This window comes from Oncorhynchus keta, chromosome 27 (assembly GCF_023373465.1).
Source record: "Oncorhynchus keta strain PuntledgeMale-10-30-2019 chromosome 27, Oket_V2, whole genome shotgun sequence".
Taxonomy (NCBI): domain Eukaryota; kingdom Metazoa; phylum Chordata; class Actinopteri; order Salmoniformes; family Salmonidae; genus Oncorhynchus; species Oncorhynchus keta.
In genome coordinates, this window is record NC_068447.1 from 40166873 (window position 1) to 40183158 (window position 16286).

General features: G+C 41.5%; 1 protein-coding gene across 1 annotated transcript; it reads left to right on the forward strand.

The window, feature by feature from the left end:
• The first annotated feature begins 348 nt into the window (after nt 1-348).
• LOC118360020 (zinc finger protein 64) lies at nt 349-5767 on the forward strand. The gene is made up of 6 exons (XM_035739047.1): nt 349-603; nt 909-1070; nt 1262-1405; nt 1687-1749; nt 1876-2127; nt 3912-5767. The coding sequence occupies exons 1-6, from the start codon at nt 582-584 to the stop codon at nt 5450-5452; spliced, it is 2184 nt and encodes a 727-aa protein (XP_035594940.1). The 5' UTR covers nt 349-581; the 3' UTR covers nt 5453-5767.
• Nucleotides 5768-16286: the final 10519 nt, after the last annotated feature.

The following is a 16286-nucleotide window of genomic DNA, read 5'->3' on the forward strand; positions in this document are numbered from 1 at the left end:
AGCCTAAGCATTATGAAACTTCTATTATATCAAATAAGTTGTATCAAAATAGCAATACACTCATTGCCCCCATACAATTACTCATAATTAGCTTAACAATTCATTTTGGGAGCTAAACCCTCTCGCTTAACCTCTTTCTCTCTGACATTTGTTTGTTTGGATCCTATTTTTGTTTGCATTTTTTATTTATTTTTACAAAGCACTTCAAAGATTTTGGATTTCATAAGAATAAGGCCCTTGGTTACGAGTCAAGTATGTGGCGGATGCTGGGAACTGAGACCACCGAGTCATTAGATGGCAGTAATGCGCTCAAATGAAAATGAAAAAATAAATTCCCCTGGAGGAAAAGTGTGTACTGCCGAAAAGTGAAGGGAGCCTGTCGTAAAATGGTTGCAACAATGTTGGCAGTAGAGAGTTCAGAGCTAAAAGTCAGTAGATAAGAAACTTTTGTTATTTCAAAGGCGCTTGTTGTATTGTATACTTATGTTGAATGGATTCGATTCGAGGCGCCTGTCCCAAGTCGGTTGCCTACGTTAGGGGAGCCCTAAACTGAATTGATATCCAGCTATATTAGCGTTAAAATGGCATCATTCAACGGAGGGGGTAAGACAACTCATAACAAATGTTCAAAACAAAGTCCACTTGGTAGTCAAATTATTCATTTAAATATGTGTGCTACAAAAAAAGATCCAATGGCTTTAGTATCATCTAGCAGTCTGTTGTTAAGCAATTATATGAAAATATGGCTAGCTATGTTTACAAGTTGCAAAGTAGGCCTACATTCAAATAGTCCCTACTCAAAGGTAGGATTAGTCTTGGTATTGCAGGGCTATGGCTATGGTTGTCAATAATCACAATGTTCTTGAATAAAAACTGGGTTTTATCCCATTTTCCCCCCTCATCAACAGGAGGGAACCATGTACTTGTGGAGGTGAGCCCAGATATCCACATCTGTGGCTTCTGTAAGCAGCAGTACAATAACTTTGAGGTGTTTCTGGCCCACAAGCAAAATGGCTGCCATATACCCTCCTCTAACATATCAGCATCGAACTCCGCACCCACTCTTACAGGTAAGACCATAAGATGGTCTCTCTCTACACGGTCTTGTTTGAACATGCTACCCCAGACTCCTTTAATATACTGTTGGAACAATGAATAGTCTATATGTTTTCAAGTTTAAAAAATGAGTCCTTTGTTATTTGTGAACTCGGTTGTCTGGAAATGTATTCTTTACAGTCAGAATATCCCCCCTTTCCCCCAGATTCCAGCACAGAGTTTTTTGAGGAAGCCTACCAGACGTGTGTTATGAGAGGTGTCAAAAAGATCCTGACCAAAGCCCCCAAAACACCTTCCAAAAAAATAAAACCTGCCCTGACTTCAAAGAGACGCAGCTGCTGTTTCTCAGGTTGGTAGCTCACTCCCTCTTTCCTCGTTTATTACTCTTCTGACACATTCCTTCCATACTGCTACTAGAGAGGAAGCACATTATCTGCTGGTCAGTTGCAACCAATTAGTTATTTTCTGGGTCACAGTTACTTTTAATTTTTTAATTTTTTTTTATAGCTACACAACTTAATACTACAGTGAAGTGGCCTTGAAATGTGGGTGAAACAACACTATTATATTCAGGCTGCATGAATCAATCAATTTTCTAATCAAATGCGTCATTTATTCCTTTACCCCTAGGTTGCTCTTTCAAGACACAGTACGGTCAAAAAGACATGGAGCGGCATCTCAAAACGCATACTGGTATGTAACAAAACCAGTATTATTAGATCATAATTCAATTTGGATTTATGCTCATCCTAGTATGTATTGCAAGACTTGACATAAATGTATCCTCCAATCCACCTGTGTGCGCTTGTGTGTGTCCAGGTGAGAAGCCGTTTGAATGTGAGCTGTGCCAAAAGCGGTTCAGCCGGAGGGACAAGCTGAACATGCACCTCCGATCCCACACGGGAGAGAAGCCTCACAAGTGCAAGTACTGTCCCTACGCTGCGGCCGACAGCAGCAGTCTGAAGAAACACCTCCGTATCCACTATGACGAGAGGCCCTTCAAGTGCCAAATCTGCCCTTACGCCAGCCGCAACTCCAGCCAGCTCACCGTGCACCTCCGCTCACACACTGGTGGGTCTGCTTTCCCTTCACTAATGGGGTTGATTAGTACACTGAAGCATGGAATTGGTGTTCACACGTTACAGTGGGGGAAAAAAGTATTTAGTCAGCCACCAATTGTGCAAGTTCTCCCACTTAAAAAGATGAGGCCTGTAATTTTCATCATAGGTACACTTCAACTATGACAGACAAAATGAGAAAAAAAATCCAGAAAATCACATTGTAGGATTTTTTATGAATTTATTTGCAAATTATGGTGGAAAATAAGTATTTGGTCAATAACAAAAGTTTCTCAATACTTTGTTATATACCCTTTGTTGGCAATGACCGAGGTCAAACGTTTTCTGTAAGTCTTCACAAGGTTTTCACACACTGTTGCTGGTATTTTGGCCCATTCCTCCATGCAGATCTCCTCTAGAGCAGTGATGTGTTGGGGCTGTTGCTGGGCAACACAGTCTTTCAACTCCCTCCAAAGATTTTCTATGGGATTGAGATCTGGAGACTGGCTAGGCCACTCCAGGACCTTGAAATGCCTCTTACGAAGCCCCTCCTTCGTTGCCCGGGCGGGGGGTTTGGGATCATTGTCATGCTGAAAGACCCAGCCATGTTTCATCTTCAATGCCCTTGCTGATTGAAGGTTTTCACTCAAAATCTCACGATACATGGTCCCATTCATTCTTTCCTTTACACGGATCAGTCGTCCTGGTCCCTTTGCAGAAAAACAGCCCCAAAGCATGATGTTTCCACCCCTATGCTTCACAGTAGGTATGGTGTTCTTTGGATCCAACTCAGCATTCTTTGTCCTCCAAACGTGACGAGTTGAGTTTTTACCAAAAAGTTATATTTTGGTTTCATCTGACCATATGACATTCTCCCAGTCTTCTTCTCGATCATCCCAATGCTCTCTAGCAAACTTCAGACGGGCCTGGACATGTACTGGCTTAAGCAGGGGGACACGTCTGTCATTGTAGGATTTGAATCCCTGGCAGCATAGTGTCTTACTGATGGTAGGCTTTGTTACTTTGGTCCCAGCTCTCTGCAGGTCATTCACTAGGTCCCCCCATGTGGTTCTGTGATTTTTGCTCACCGTTCTTGTGATCATTTTGCGTGGAGCCCCAGATCGAGGGAGATTATCAGTTGTCTTGTATGTCTTCCATTTCCTAATAATTGCTCCCACAGTTGATTTCTTCAAACCAAGCTGCTTACCTATTGCAGATTCAGTCTTCCCAGCCTGGTGCAGGTCTACAATTTTGTTTCTGGTGTCCTTTGACAGCTCTTTGGTCTTGGCCATAGTGGAGTTTGGAGTGTGACTGTTTGAGGTTGTGGACAGGTGTCTTTTATACTGATAACAAGTTCAAACAGGTGCCATTAATACAGGTAACGAGTGGAGGACAGAGGAGCCTCTTAAAGAAGAAGTTACAGGTCTGTGAGAGCCAGAAATCTTGCTTGTTTGTAGGTGACCAAATACTTATTTTCCACCATAATTTGCAAATAAATTCATAAAAAATCCTTGAAGTGTACCTATGATGAAAATTACAGGCCTCATCTTTTTAAGTGGGAGAACTTGCACAATTGGTGGCTGACTAAATACTTTTTTGCCCCACTGTATATATGTCTGGTTCTGAAATCTGGCTATTAAATGGTCTACATTGTTTCCCATTCATTTGGGATTTAAATATGGGAGATGGACTCATTTCGGTATAAGACCACTTAACTTCTGAATAGTCTGGCAAACGTACGTTTCGAGTCAAGTTGTTTTTGGGTGTTCTATAAAGATATATATTCCTCTACTTTAGGGGATGCACCTTTCCAGTGCACTCAGTGTGAAGCAAAGTTCAAGATCAACTCTGACCTGAAGAGGCACATCCGCATCCACTCGGGTGAGAAGCCTTATAAGTGTGACTTCTGTGAGTACCGCTGTGCCATGAAGGGCAACCTGAAATCTCACGTCCAGATAAAACATGGCACGTCCAACTCTTTTCCCTGCCCTGACTGTGACTTCCAGTGCACCAACAAGACAGCCCTGCGGCAGCACTCGCGAGAGCACCAGCCCACTCAACCCATCCAGTGCTCCAAGTGCATCTACTCCTGCTCCAGCAAGGGGGCGCTCAAGGTCCATGAGCGGATCCACTCTGAGGAGCGACCCTTCAAATGTGACTTCTGCAGTTTCGCCACCAAGCAGCGCAGCAACCTGGTCATCCACAAGAAGAAGTGTCATGCGGACAAACCTGAGAAGGGGGCAAGTGTTGGTGGGAAAGGAGGCAAAGCCAGTGTCGGTAATGGAGAGGACCCTGCCAAGCCTGTGAGCTCCCGGTACCGGGCCAAGCTGGATGCAACGCGGGCCTTCCGCTGTGACCTGTGCGAGGCATCATTTGTGAGGGAGGACTCTCTGCGCAGCCACAGGAAGCAGCACCGGGAATCAGGCTCTGAACAGACTCTTTCCTTGACGCTCCAGCCCATTACCTCCCAGCCCAGTAGTGTGACTGTGAGCCCTTTACCCAGGCAGGACACCACCCAGCTCCCCCTCCACCATGTCCCACTAGCTCCTCTGGCCCCCTACAGCAGTGCCCAGCTTAAGATCATAGTATCCCACCCGTTGGGTCAGGAGGGCTCCTTCCATCCCCTGCAGGCTGGGGTGGGTGTGGACATTGGGCAGCACCAGCATCACACCAAGGGTTCCTCTGCCATCCTCTTGAGCCCAGAGAGTCAGGACATGGTGGTCAACTCCATGATCCAGCAGGTCAACCTGAGCCTCACGCCCATGCAGCATATAGGAGGTCCAACAGACGGCGCTGGTCTGGAGCCTGGGACAGTCCTGCTGACACACCTCTCCTCAGAGGATAGCAGTAACCCTCTGCACCAGGCCCTACTGCAGACAGCCATTACCTCCCAGGTCTCTTCAGCAGCACACAGCACACAGGCCTTCATCACCACCTGCTCAGACCTGGAGGGCTTTAACGCTCTTATCCAGGAGGGGGGCACTGAGGTTACTGTGGTGACGGAGGGAGGGAACCACGGTAACCTAGTCGCCACGGCCACCTCCATGTTCCCGCCCTCGGACATGATGTGTACCGACGGTGGCCCTTCGGAAGACTTGGCCAAGCAGGCACATGTAACAGTGTTGCACGGGGTTGGGGACAATAGCATTACCACCTGTGAGGAGGACAGTAGTCTCATTGTCCCTAGCATCAGTTTAGGCAGCCAGGGAGTGGTCATCCACAGCTTGCCACTGGTGGTGACTGCCCAGAACCAGCCTGTTCTAGAACAACTCTCAGTCTCTACACAGAACCTCTATTCAGTGTCGGACACACACAACATGGACGGCCTCCAAGACTGAATAGATCACCATTACTGAAGGTCAACAGGTCAAATAGATATTTATAACAAACGGTGAGAGGGCAGCTAATGTTCCGTTACAGAGTGATGACTCTTGACTTATGTCATGCTTAGATTAATTTATTTGTTAATCATAAATTCCGTCTTGAATGAAGTATGTTTGGTACAACCTAGTCAATATTGGATTATTTTAATCTTTGACGTGTTTCCCAATCATGAACTTTCCAATTCCGATGAACACGAAGGCGATGCATTGCTTAAAGTGTCATGAAACTGGGCATTTCAGAAAAACAAATTAAAACAATATCTGCTTGTGTTTCTGTGCTACTGTCGTATTTTGAAATACTTGAAATGTATTGTACTTGGTGTTTGTTTCTGTTTTACTAACCTGTCATTGACCATGAAAGAGTATAAATACATTAAAGTTAAAAATTGATAACTTATATCAAAAAATCTAGACAGAAAATACATTCTATGCTTTCCAGTTACCTATTATTTATGTCAATAGATGTTCCTAGTGTCCACAAGCTATTTGCTTAACGTTCTTTGTATTTATACGGAATTGCAGCCTTTCATGGCTTTAGCAAAGAGTCATGGGAAACAATGTACATTTCAATTTGGTATTGGTACAATGCTGTGTCAATTCACCTGATAAAGAATGATCTATGTGCCTCAATTTCCGAATGAGGTCTTCCTCCTGTATGTTATATTGCAGGTTTGATTCATCATTGAAAATATGTCAAGGTACTTATGTTTTCAAAGCACAAACTACTAACTACAATAGTCAATAGACATTTGATTGAATGCCTCTTCTGCTTGTTGTTTGCTATTATCCTCTTGGAGCCAGTTTGACATTCAGCCTTCAAGTCCTTAGTGTTCGCAGGGAAGTGAAGGCTGCGCTGGAAAAGGGCTGCGTCCCATACGGCACCGTATTTCCCATGTAGTGCACTACTTTTGACCAGGAACCATAGGGCTCAGGTCAAAAGTACTGCACCCTATATGGGGACAGGGTGCCATTTGGGACGTTACCAGGGAGTCTCTGGCACAGTTGACCATTGATTTTTCTTTCAGCACTAATGGCTTTAGAAACTCAACTGTGACCCCTCTGCTTTCTCTGGCTGTGGATGGGCACAATCTGAGCAAATCATTCGCTGGCTGATGCTCCGACTGCTCTTCCAACGAGGATGGGGAGATCTCAAGAGTCATGGAATATGTGGAATGTCACTTTGTGATTCTGTAGAATGGAAATAATTGTACCTTTTCGAAGGATCTAGAGATTGATAGAGGGTGGATGTAGTATCTGTGAAGTCCCAGTCTTTGTAGAACATACTGTGGTTATTTATTGAGATCTATATGATTTCTCATGTAAGCATACATGTTTTTACAGTTGTATGTATGCTTATTTTAACCATTCTATATTCAGACATCTCGCTATTTCAGTGAAGCCTGGGTGTCCGAGGCTACCAGCCATTTGATATAAGGCTCCAGCATCTCTAGCGCTCTGGTGTAATGTCCCTAGATTGCCTTTTGGGGTCAGTAAGTATCCAACATTAAAATCATCCTCCTGAACTATTGATCTGAACCAATGCCTCTTCCCCCCACATCTATAAACATTTTATGTCTGTCTATTTTCATCCCTGTAAATGTTTGATCTTATTAGGTATTATACAAAATGTAATTTGTGTTATGACTATATGAGTGATAATCAGACAGCAACATAATGCACCCTAGTGTGTATCTTTTTTTACTTTTTATAATGTGGGGTTAATTATCTCATTTAAGATATTTTTACGTGGTGTTTTATTACTAGAGTCCATTGGTTGAAGCCATAATTGCTGAGGCCTTGTAAAATTCTATTATGCATTAGGGTGACTGGCTGCTATGTGGGCAAAGTGTTTTTAAAACTAGAATTGTTCTCTTATGCATCTCTTTGATCTATTATCAGGCAGAGAGACTTCCAGGGTTACAAATCCAAGCACCCTTGAGGAGGGCCTGCTTCCCCCGAACACATTCTACATGCAACGTCATAGGAGGGTGGGCTAAGTGCTCTCTCTCCCAGTTTTTTTATTTTTATATATATGTAAATCCCTGTGTAATTATTCAAAGTTTGACACAGCCATTTGAGTTACTTGAAATGGCTAATATAAAAAGCATCCACACGTGCATTTATACATCCACAAACCTATTTACTGTGTGTGCGTGCATGTAAGTAAAACCATGTCCATTCACAAATCCATATAATTGTATATTTCTGTTTTGAATAAAGGTGCGTTTTGTGAGGCTTTGTTAAAAAGATATAGCAGGAAGTGTAAATGGACCTCTTGATACTGTATGGCACTTCTGAGTTCCTTCCTTCCTGTGTTTGAGATGTCAGGCCTTTGAATGGGGGTCATAAATGTCTCCAGGAAAAGCTATTTCCACTCACAGCTGCTTAAAGAAGTCGTATTTTGTGATGCATTCCTTCTGGACATGAACTAAGCCAGAGAAGGCCAAGTGATGGAGAGATTGGATGATGTGAAATACTTGGGGAGTCTTCCCTCTGGAACAGAACAGTAGTATCTGACCACTTTTAATAGTGTGAAAATGTCAAAAGGGCCATTATTATAAAACTTAATGAATATTCTGCCCTTATGGTTAATCTCACTCCTCTCAGTAATATGGTAATAAATATTTAGGGGAGCGTGGACGACAACATTGGAGTTCTTTTTAAAAAAAGGGGTTGGATTTCTTTCTTGGTTCCTTTTTACATCTGTGTTTTTTTTTTAAGCTATAAAGTCCCATGATGTGATGTTCCACTATCTAAATACCTTACTCTTTGTTGTGTGCAAATGTTTTGACCTTTGAATCGTTTGCACACAATTTGCTGTACCATTAGTAAAAGGCATTGAATTCCCTTAATGCAATTAACTGATCAGTTCAGAGTTGATATGGATTTGTTTTCCAATGCTAGCATCTTTTTCTCCTGACACTATTGACATTTTAAGTGAGTTTAGATTTTTTCACAACATGGGAGGCTTTTATCTTGCCCCTCATTCAATACAATATGTGTTTGAAATACAAAATATAGACGTATTTTGATTAGACATTCCGTTTGACAAGTGGACAATGTGCTTAGTGGTACAAGTGAATGGTCTTTTTGGATGCATTGCAATTATTTGTCAAAGTATGAAGGCCATTGAATTTATTATGCCGTCTTATTTCAGATTTCAAGTCTTTTGTAAGTCCAGACAACCAACGTGCAGCAAGACTACAGGTAGGGGTGACAACCGCTGTATTCCAGACCTTTCAGGGTCTTATCACTTGAATTGTGTGATTGTTGTGAGATACATTTTGTTTTTGTAACAGTGAGGGTTATTAGGCTGCCATTTGTTCCTTTTTAACAAGAGAAATACACGGCGGTTGATCATGTTGCTCTATTTAGCTCTCAGAGTACCCAGGTCACATTTCAGATATTGGAATTATGAGCGGCGACAAAAGAATGGGATAGCCGCTCACTTTACAGCTATTTATGTTTTTAGGTCTGAAGTCTTTACAAAACAACTCCGGTGTTTGATTCAGACAATTCATTTAGTAAAAAGAAACATATTGAAAAAAAAATATATATATATATAAAGAAATAAAAGTATATACATAACTTATTCCATATTCTTACTTCTTATGAAGTAAAGATATAGTCTACCCACAACACTAACTTCTAAAAAATAGGCCTGGGTGGGTAGTGTAAATTGTAAATTCATTCAAAACGTTAGTATTTATGGTGTTGTCTTTGTCTTATCCTGGGCTGTCAGGAAGCATTACACTGACAGGCTATTTTTGCTGTTGTTTCTTTAAGAATGAAATCAGTGTTTAAAAATAAGTCCTGGGGACAGGAAAATAAGTATAATTTTTAGCCAATGGGGAGGGCCAGAGTGTTGCTGGCCAAAGCCCATAAAAATCATTTAAAAGGACAAAGAATATCTCCTGCTCTTAAACACTCAGAAATATAATTTGCTGTGACTTGCGGTCTAGATATACCATTTTGAAATGACCTATGATGAATGTGATGTTGTTGATAGCCCAGCTGTGAATGTAAAAACCTATTGTGATTGGGTGTTTGTATGTAAAGGCCATTGGTTTTCCAAAAAAAGGCATGTTTGCCTGTTCTTTTTGAAGTCTTTCTTCAGCTTGCAATATTTTCTCAGTTTCTATATCAATTGGCTTTTGGTTACTGTCCCCGGTAATCAATTGTTATTCTCTCGTCAAACATACTATTTGTCTGGTTTTCTGCTTTGTTTTGTGATCATTTTCGCATTGTCAGCAGGTTGCTTTGTGTTTTCGGTATGCACTTTCAGTTCGATTTGGAGGGACAGTCAATCACAGTCTTGTCTGGTTAGATCTTTGCTTTCAATGGCACTGTCCATTCCACTGAAGAACTCTCACGTATGCAGCAACACTGATGAAGGATGGGCATATGACTGAAGAAATAGTTGAAAAGGTACTATGATCCTTCAAACCTATATTGTCGATATTCTCACAGTTGAACCTATTGCATATCCAAACGAATGAACATTTACCATTTGAAAGATGCCTTTGCCTTCGACAGATGGCCATGAGCAAGCACAATATTTTCTTTGCTCTCGCATGCATTATCCTAAAAAAACAAACATGGAAATCTTGACAGATATAGACCATTGTCTCCTGGCAGTTTTAGGGATCCTACTCTTTGCTATGTCTGTGTTTGTTTTAAAGGCTGCGTTTGCTTTATCTGGTTTAAATGCACAATCACACAGCAGAAAGTGATTGCATCCTTACTCAAACTGACAGCAAACCAGAGTGATTTTTGCGGCGTATAATAAGGACCCAGTATAACGACTTGCTATAATAATGTTATAATTACATGGGTAATGATAGCTTATAGCAAGTGTTTAAAAATCAACATTATTTGTATCATAAGACACTTAAGGCTGTTGTGGAGTGTTTTATAAATACACTAAGGCTTTATTTGTGTGCCTACAGTAAAGTGTTAATACGTCTTATACTATCAGTAATCCGCAGAATTACCATGATTGAATGAATATTGAAATGTGATTTCTCTTCTCTTATGATGCATATTTATTGAGCACCGTCCTTAATGGGTCGACAGGAAGATTCTCTTTTGTTCCCCGTTTTAGGAGAAACACCATTAAACTCCATGGCCTGCATGCATGGATGGCATTAAGGCCACTTTTGAAAGCTTTTCATCCTTTTAATTTCTATAGACCCTCTGTTCAGAGGGGGAATGAGAAAGGACAAGAGCCGTGCCTTTTTTTTTTTAATGTTCAAATATTTTATATTGTACTGTTGTTTTCATCTGAAGATGAGCCAAATGTGAGTCTCTGTCCTCGTGTCTCATTCTGCCCCTGAACAAGGCAGTTAACCAACTGTTCCTAGGCCGTCATTGAAAATAAGAATTTGTTCTTAACTGACTTGCCTAGTTAAATAAAGGTACAATAAAAAAAATTAAAAAAAAGCATTCTATGTATTGACCCCTTCTCATTTCTCCTCCCCTCATTATTTTATGGCCGACTGGGTGCTATGCTTCTGCATTGAACACTTTCTTTCTAAGACCCAGGAAATGGTCTTGTCTTTTTTGATGTAGAATGCTGTTAGTCACAGTTGGTTGAATGAACAAGGAAATACAATGGTCAAATGAGGGCCTGAAAGAGATGAGGGTATTGTATTTGAGAATTGTATTGTGTTGAAGAGTTATAGTATCAAGAATCGGTCTCACCTTTTTAACATTTATATTCAATGTTCAGCAACCCAACCCCAATGTACCATTTGATCTCATAAGTTCATGAACTTTAGTTGATCTGTGATCAGTCATCTAAGGACAAAGCTTATATTTGCGGTGGCATCCGAAATGCCTGTGGAGACAACAATGGTTTATGGATAATCAGCTCGGTGTATAGAAGAAGCACAGAGTGGACAGAGAGACATGTCTGAAACCTCCAGCCTGTGTCATGGAAAGTTCAGAAGGAACTCAACTCACACCTTGACCAAACACACACACTGCTCAGAATGAGGAAAGAACTGCCCTGGTCTGGGGATCAAATTACTGTACTTGTGGGGGAAGTGGTGGACTGGACAAAGACCACTCATGTGCATGTTTGAGTTTAGTTCTTGTTTATATGGACCTTGTCCTGAGTTAAACCACATATCTAGTCTGAACACAGTTTGCTACCAATTCCTTTGGGATTTGGTTGATTTTGTATAGTTCTGAGAGGGTAGTTCAGTATCAAAGAATAATCTTGTTGGCTCTCTGAACCCAAAGAGCGGATCAGTCAGGCTGTGTTCTCCTCACAGAAGAAAGAAGCTTTGTTTTTATAGGCTGGACTGTGAGTACTGCTGATGGACATCTGCTTTATTAGCATATGTGATCCCACCCCCAACGGAATCTGTTGGTGATGTGATTTAAGTTTTGTCAATATAATCTTAAAGGGTCCACCAATTCAGCATTGCACTTACACACCTATCACACATACTAATTATGGTAAAGATTACCAAAACAAAAATTGGCTGCTACTAATGATAAGATAATCATTATTCTAACATAATCCTAACAGTCATATTGTTAACACATTCTTAAATATAATAAACAAGCAATATACTGTATATATATATATGAATATTGTAACTTGCTTTAACCATTGGCTCTAGTTCCCCTGGAGCTCATTGGTGTGGGAATTCTTTAGAAGCAGAGTCATTCTCAGGTCGTTTCACATGGATCCCACCCATGCACACATTGCTGGCCCAAAAGATTACCATTAGCATATCTTCCTTTGTTACGCTAATAACGTTAAATGTGGCTTTTCAAAGTTCAGTAGTGGTCTGTCTACCATCAATGTGGAATTTTCCATATTATTTTTCAATGTAATTTGTTAACTTCACATCAAGGTTTATTGGTCACGTGTATACAGCACAGTGAAATGCTTGCTTGCTAACTCTCCTCAACATTGCCGTACAAGTCAATCATTTCAGTGTGTTCTTTAACATAACTTAGTGTTACCAATTCTTCTTCTTTTTTTAAACTATGATAACTTTAATAAATACACATTGATGAATGATTCAAACTTTAATGAATACGTGTTTCATTAGTTGCAAACATGTGTAAACATTTTGTAGCCATTACAATGTATATGCATTTATAACTTCTAATTTTATATTTATAATAATCAATTGACCTTTGGACTGTATAAATGATTAAATAGATATGTCATTTTATCCTGAGTGTTCAAATCACTGTTGGATTGCCATCTGTCACCAGAGCTCTGGGGTGTTTCCTGTTAGCACCATTTAATAGAATATGCTTAAATTAACATATGTTGGAGGTACCCCGTTTTAAAAAGCTCTGAAAGACTGATAAAGATCAAATGCAAAACTTTGGAGATCTCCTTCGACAGATATCTTCTATTAAAGTGGCCGTCGTAACCCGACCCCAATTGAGGAATGCACTCAATCACGTCTATTGTTTCTGGTTACATACAGTTCCTTTTTGTTAGATAAGTATGCTCTGGCTGAGCCGGGGCCACAGAGAGATAACAACAATGCAGATGAAACACCTAGCTCGGAACCCAGATAAATGTAAAAATCAAATCACATTTTATTTGTCACAAGTGCCGAATACAACAGGTGTGTAGACCTTACTGGGAAATGCTTACTTTACAAGCCCTTAACCAACAATGCAGTTTTAAGGAAATAAAGCTAAGAAAATAGTTACTAAATAAATTTAAAGTAAAAAAAAAAACCTAACAGGTGTCAAATGTATAAACATCTAATAGATTTGCAAATACAAGGTGGTGAAGTAATAGACTTTTAAATATTCATTAATACCTTTTAATCTCTGAGAATCATGTCTCTTGTTTTATTGTGGTACCTGTGGACTTTCCGGTTCTCACCGATTGTTTTCAAAATGCCTGCAGCTTTTATTAGATGGGAGATGTGTTGTGTTGATTGCATCTCCACGTTCCACTTCCTCCCACAGACACTCCCATATTTAGACTATTAGTCAGTACTTAATGAGGTCAACCAGAGCTGTGAATCAAGAAACCCAGTTAGATGGGGGTTAGCTTTAGAATGGCCAGCGTAAATATTATGGCACCAGGGCTGTGGCTCAGGAGATTAAAAATCCAGTTGATTAACTCTTTGCTTAAGTTAAAACACAGGAAGTTGGAAGATTTGTCACCAGCAGGTAGGTTTATCTCTTTGGGGGAAGGGGGGTTGGTTTCTGCACAACTCAGGAATGGGGAAAAGGTTGGGGGTTTGGTTTATTGTTGCTCTAAATCTGTCAGTTCGGTTTCTTTTGGGATGATACAACTAAATAAAACCAAATGCATTTACAGAAGATAGACATCATTGGGTTTGCACTTTGCATCTGATTTTTTTTATTATAAAAAGAAAAAAAAATCTTAAATCAGGGTTGAAAACATTAAGGTCACTATAGTTTAGGATTCCTCCATAGGGCAGTTCCAGCATATCCACATCTACAGTCCATTGAGTTGACTGAACCTTTCATCAGTGCTGGGAGGAGGCTGACATATCCATCTATGTATGGTTCTGAAGGGGCACTAATCCTGGACAACTGTGCCCCTCTGGCACCATATCCGTTGAACTGATGGCCGGCTGATACAATGGATCTCCTCCTTTGTCCCTGAAACTGTTTTAATTAGCCCCTCAGCGGGGGTGAAGGCACTACGTAGGATGGTAGGACTGGCTCAATGGGACTGGAGAAATCACAGAGCCATCATAACACAAGCCGAGGGGTTGACGTGTGCTGCTTCATAGGATTCTAGAAGAGATTTGATTCTACTGACAACTGTTGATACAAAAATACATTTCTAAATGCATTTGATTGTGATGATTTCTTCCCCAAAATCATCAACCAGATAATAAGCACTGGATGAAAATGAGTTTCCTTGAGCAAAGTATATTTTTTGTCCACTTCTGCTACTTGGTATGCAATATAAGCAGGCACAAGTATACCAAACATACTTCCAAACAGTATAGCACGCTATGGCATGGATGTAAGCAATGTTATTCAATCTCCTTACAGCGTGTCTAACACCAGCAGTTGTGCTGTTGCAAAGCAATTGAACCTAAAGCCTGCCAAATCCTTTGTGGACCTCAGCCTATAGGGAAATATAACTGAGTAATTAATAGACAGTCTTTCCATTACAGCAGTGTCTTCCTTTAGAAGTCATAACTTGACAGAAAGGCCATCTGGCTTTGAAACCTGTTCAACCTGCAAACATATTCCTCTTTGCCAAACATAAAAATACTACAGTATAATACACTTTTTACACAAAAATACATTTCAGTAATATTACACTGAGTAAACATTTAGAATCCAGTTAGTATACTCATCCAGCTCAGATGATTCCGCGATGCAGTGTTTCAGCCAGCTGTCAGTGTGTCGGCAGTGTGTGTGGCCACTCTAAGGCCGTGTGTGAGACGAGCGGCGGCTGTGGCTTGTCACTCCAGTAGCCCAGGGGTCCTCTCTCTGGACAGAAGAGGTCTTCCTCTCCTGAGGGCCTCCCAAGGCGAACGCCAAAAACCACTTGGACCTCCCACCAGTCCCCACACAAACCCTGCCTTCAACAGCACCTCAAGAGGTAGCCACCAACACAGAGAATAGTGAGGCGCTGGACAGAGGAGGCAGACTCTATGCTACAGGACTGTTTTGAGAATACTGATTGGAATATGTTCAACAATTCATCCACCCAGGACTCATCCATCAACATTGAGGAATATACATCGTTAGTCACAGGCTTCATTAGGAAATGTGTTCATGATGTTGACCCACAATAACAATCTGGACATACCCCAACCAAAAACCCTGGCTGAACGGAGAAATCCATATCACTGCAGCATTTAATGTCAGCAGAATGAACCCGGTGACACGTACAAGGCAAGCAGGTACGAGCTCCGTAAATACATTAGTGCAAAAAGACGATACAAACTCAAACTTGAATCAGTGTTCGACAAACAACTCAGACACGTGATGCATGTGACATGGACTACAAAAGCAAATCCAGCTGTGTGGTGCCCAGTGAAGCATCCCTCCCAGACGAGCTTAACACATTCTGTACTCGCTTTGAGGCAGACAATACCGAGCCATCCAGGAAGGATCTGAATGCTTTCGCCCTCTTAGGCTGATGTGAGAAACTCTCAAAAGGGTGAATACTCACAATGACGCCGGCCCAGACTGCATCTCTGACCGCATCCTAAGGGTGTGCACTGTCCAGCTTGCGGGCATCTTCTTGGACATCTTCAACCTGTTCCTGTCCCAAGACTGTAGTCCCCACTTGCTTCAAGGAGACCACCATCATCCCAGTGCCCAAGAAAGCCAAGGTGACATGCCCAAATTACTATCGCCCCGTCACGCTCACCCCTGTCATCATGAAGTGCTTCGAGGGGCTAGTCACGACCCACATCAAGGCCAGCATGCCAGGCATGTACCGCTCCAACAGTTCCAATGTCATTTCCATTGCTATTCACACGGCTGTAACACATCTGGATAAGAGGAACACCTATGTGAGAATACTGTTCATTGACTAAAGTTCAGCATTCAATAGTATTGTTTCCTCCAAGCTCAACACTAAGTTCAGAGCCATGGATCTGGTCACCACTCTCTGCAACTGGATCCTGGACTTCCTGATGGGCAGACCACAGGCTGTGATCATTCGCAACCACCTTCTCTACACGGACTCTTAACACAGTGGCCCCCCAGGGGTGTGTCCTCAGCCTTCTGCTGTACTACCTGTTCACCCATGACTGCGTGGCTTTGCACGACACCAACTCCATCATCAAGTTCGCTG